This window comes from Eimeria mitis, genomic scaffold, assembly GCF_000499745.2.
Source record: "Eimeria mitis Houghton genomic scaffold, Emh_scaff2101, whole genome shotgun sequence".
NCBI lineage: Eukaryota > Apicomplexa > Conoidasida > Eucoccidiorida > Eimeriidae > Eimeria > Eimeria mitis.
The window spans coordinates 2590-5268 of NW_013570426.1; the positions used below are offsets into that span (position 1 = coordinate 2590).

The 2679-nt window shown below is 31.6% G+C and overlaps 1 protein-coding gene across 1 annotated transcript in view; it reads right to left on the minus strand.

Annotated features, from left to right (window-relative positions):
• Window positions 1–2258: 2258 nt before the first annotated feature.
• EMH_0048640 (uncharacterized protein) overlaps window positions 2259–2679 on the minus strand; it is a gene marked incomplete at both ends in the record, with an annotated part of 2021 nt that continues 1600 nt past the window's right edge. The window contains 2 exons of the mRNA XM_013496435.1: window positions 2259–2386; window positions 2533–2652. Coding sequence (XP_013351889.1) covers window positions 2259–2386; window positions 2533–2652 — 248 coding nt within the window. The remainder of the gene's footprint in view (window positions 2387–2532; window positions 2653–2679) is intronic.

Genomic DNA, 2679 nt, shown 5'->3' on the forward strand with positions numbered 1-2679 from the left:
TATGAGTAAATTAATAAAAGCATAAATAAATTAATAAATAGATAAATAGATAAATAAATAAATAAATAAATAAATAAATAAATAAACGTAAACAACTAAACAAATAATAAAATAAAGACTAAATCCACAAATAAATAAACAAATAAATAAATAAATAAATAAATAAATAAATAAACAAATAAACAAATAAATAAATAAATTAATTAATTAATAAACAACTAAATAAATAAATAAACAATAAATAAACAAACAAATAAATAGACATATAAACAGTAGATAAACAAATAAACAAACAAATACACAAATAAACAAATAAATAAACAAATAAACAAAAAAAATAAAAAATAAATAAATATAAATAAAATAAATAAAAATAAAATAAAAAAATAAATAAAGAAGAAGAAGATCCATAGATAAATACACAGTTGAATACATAAACAAATACATAAAAAGATAGACAAATAAATACATAAAAAGATAGAGAAACAGAAAAAGAATAAGTAAATAAATAAATATATAAATAAATGCATAAAAAGATAGAGAAAAAGAAAAATAATAAACAAATAAACAAATAAATAAATAAATAAATAAAAAGAGACTAACAAGGGGCCAAAGAAGAAGAAGATCAGCTAGTCTCCTCAACCAGGAATATAAATAAACATATAAATAAATACATAAATAAATACATAAAAAGATAGAGAAAAAGATAGAGAAAAAGAAAAAGAATAAAAAAACAAACAAACAAATAAATAAATAAATAAATAGATAAATATATAAAGACTAACAAGGGGCCAAAGAAGAAGAAGGTCAGCTAGTCTCCTCAACCACGAATATAAATAAACATATAAATAAATACATAAATAAATACATAAAAAGATAGAGAAAAAGAAAAATAATAAACAAATAAATAAATAAATAAATAAATAAATAAATAAAGACTAACAAGGGGCCAAAGAAGAAGAAGGTCAGCTAGTCTCCTCAACCAGGAATATAAATAAACATTTTCATTTGCGTTTTCTTCTTCGCTAAAAAAAAAACAAAAAAAATTTAATTTTAATAAAGAAGGACGATCGCTGTACCAGTTACATAAATAACCCTCATCCTCTTCTTCTTTTTCTTTTTCTTTTTCTTTTTCTTCTTCTTTTTCTTTTTTTTCTTTTTGTTTTTGTTTTTCTTTTTGGTTTTGGTTTTGGTTTCGTTTTATTTCTATTTCTTTCTCTTTTTCGTTTTCTGTTTCTTTTTCTGTTTCTTTTTCTATATCTACTTCTCTTTCTCCTTCTTTTTCTTTTTCTTCTTTTTTTATTTCTTTTTCTTCTTTTTCTTTTTCTTTTTCTTTTTCTTCTTTTTCTTTTTCTTTTTCTTCTTTTTCTTTTTTTGTTTCTTTTTCTTCTTTTTTTATTTCTGTTTCTTTTTGTTTTTGTTTCTTTTCGTTGACACCACAAACCCCCGGGGGCCGCCGGCGGCTGAATGTTGTCGGGCAGCTGGAGGTGCAAACCTATAAACAAAACCCTAAACCCTAAACCCTAAACCCTAAACCCTAAACCCTAAACCCTAAACACTAGACAATAGAAAAAGCAAAGAAAGTAACAAACAGAAATATGAATACCATGGTTCCCTAAGATAAGGGTTTAGGTTTTAGGGTTTAGGGTTTAGGGTTTACGGGTAGAACTTGTTGAGGGTTTAGCTCGTGGTTTAGGGGTTTATNTAGGGTTTAGGGTTTAGGGTTTAGGGTTTACGGGTAGAACTTGTTGAGGGTTTAGCTCGTGGTTTAGGGGGTTATCTGGGGTTTGTCTGGCGGGCCAATAGAGAAGAGAAAAGGGTTTTACTGTCTAGGGTTTAGGGTTTAGGGTTTAGGGTTTACGGGTAGAACTTGTTGAGGGTTTAGCTCGTGGTTTAGGGGTTTATCTGGGGTTTGTCTGGCGGGCCAATAGAGAAGAGAAAAGGGTTTTCCTGTCTAGGGTTTAGGGTTTAGGGTTTAGGGTTTACGGGTAGAACTTGTTGAGGGTTTAGCTCGTGGTTTAGGGGTTTATCTGGGGTTTGTCTGGCGGGCCAATAGAGAAGAGAAAAGGGTTTTACTGCTTCATCGACTCCGCATATTCTTCCTTTATAATCTATACCTTTTGTTATTCTTTCTTGGGGAGAAGAAAAAGAAAAAAAAACTAAAAAAAATAAACAAAACCAACAAAATATAAACACACATAAACCCCACACATCTGTTGCTCTGCGCATGCACATAGATACTGGGCATTCGCGTAAGTCTATCCATCCGTCTTTGTATCTTTCTTCTCTCTCTTTCTCTTCTGCTTCTCCTCTTCCTGCTGCTGCTCCTGCTGCTGCTGCTGCTGCTGCTGCTGCTGCTGCTGCTGCTGTTGCTGCTGCTGGGGGGCTACGGGGAGAGAGAGAAGAACGCCGGCGGTCGCCCAGCAGCGCCTCTGCAGCAGCAAAAAAGAAAAAAAAATGTAAGTGAACTGAGGTGTATATACACCTCAATACTCTGTTTTTTTTTTGTGTTTTTTGTTTCTTCTTTCTTACCTTCTAGCCCCCGAGACCCTTCATCGTCTGCTGCTGCTGCTGCTGCTGCTGCAGCAGCAGCAGCAGCAGCAGCAGCAGGGTCGCCATCAACTCCACCTGCTCCTGCTGCTTTTAAGATATCTAAAGGAGACAGAGAATCATACAAAG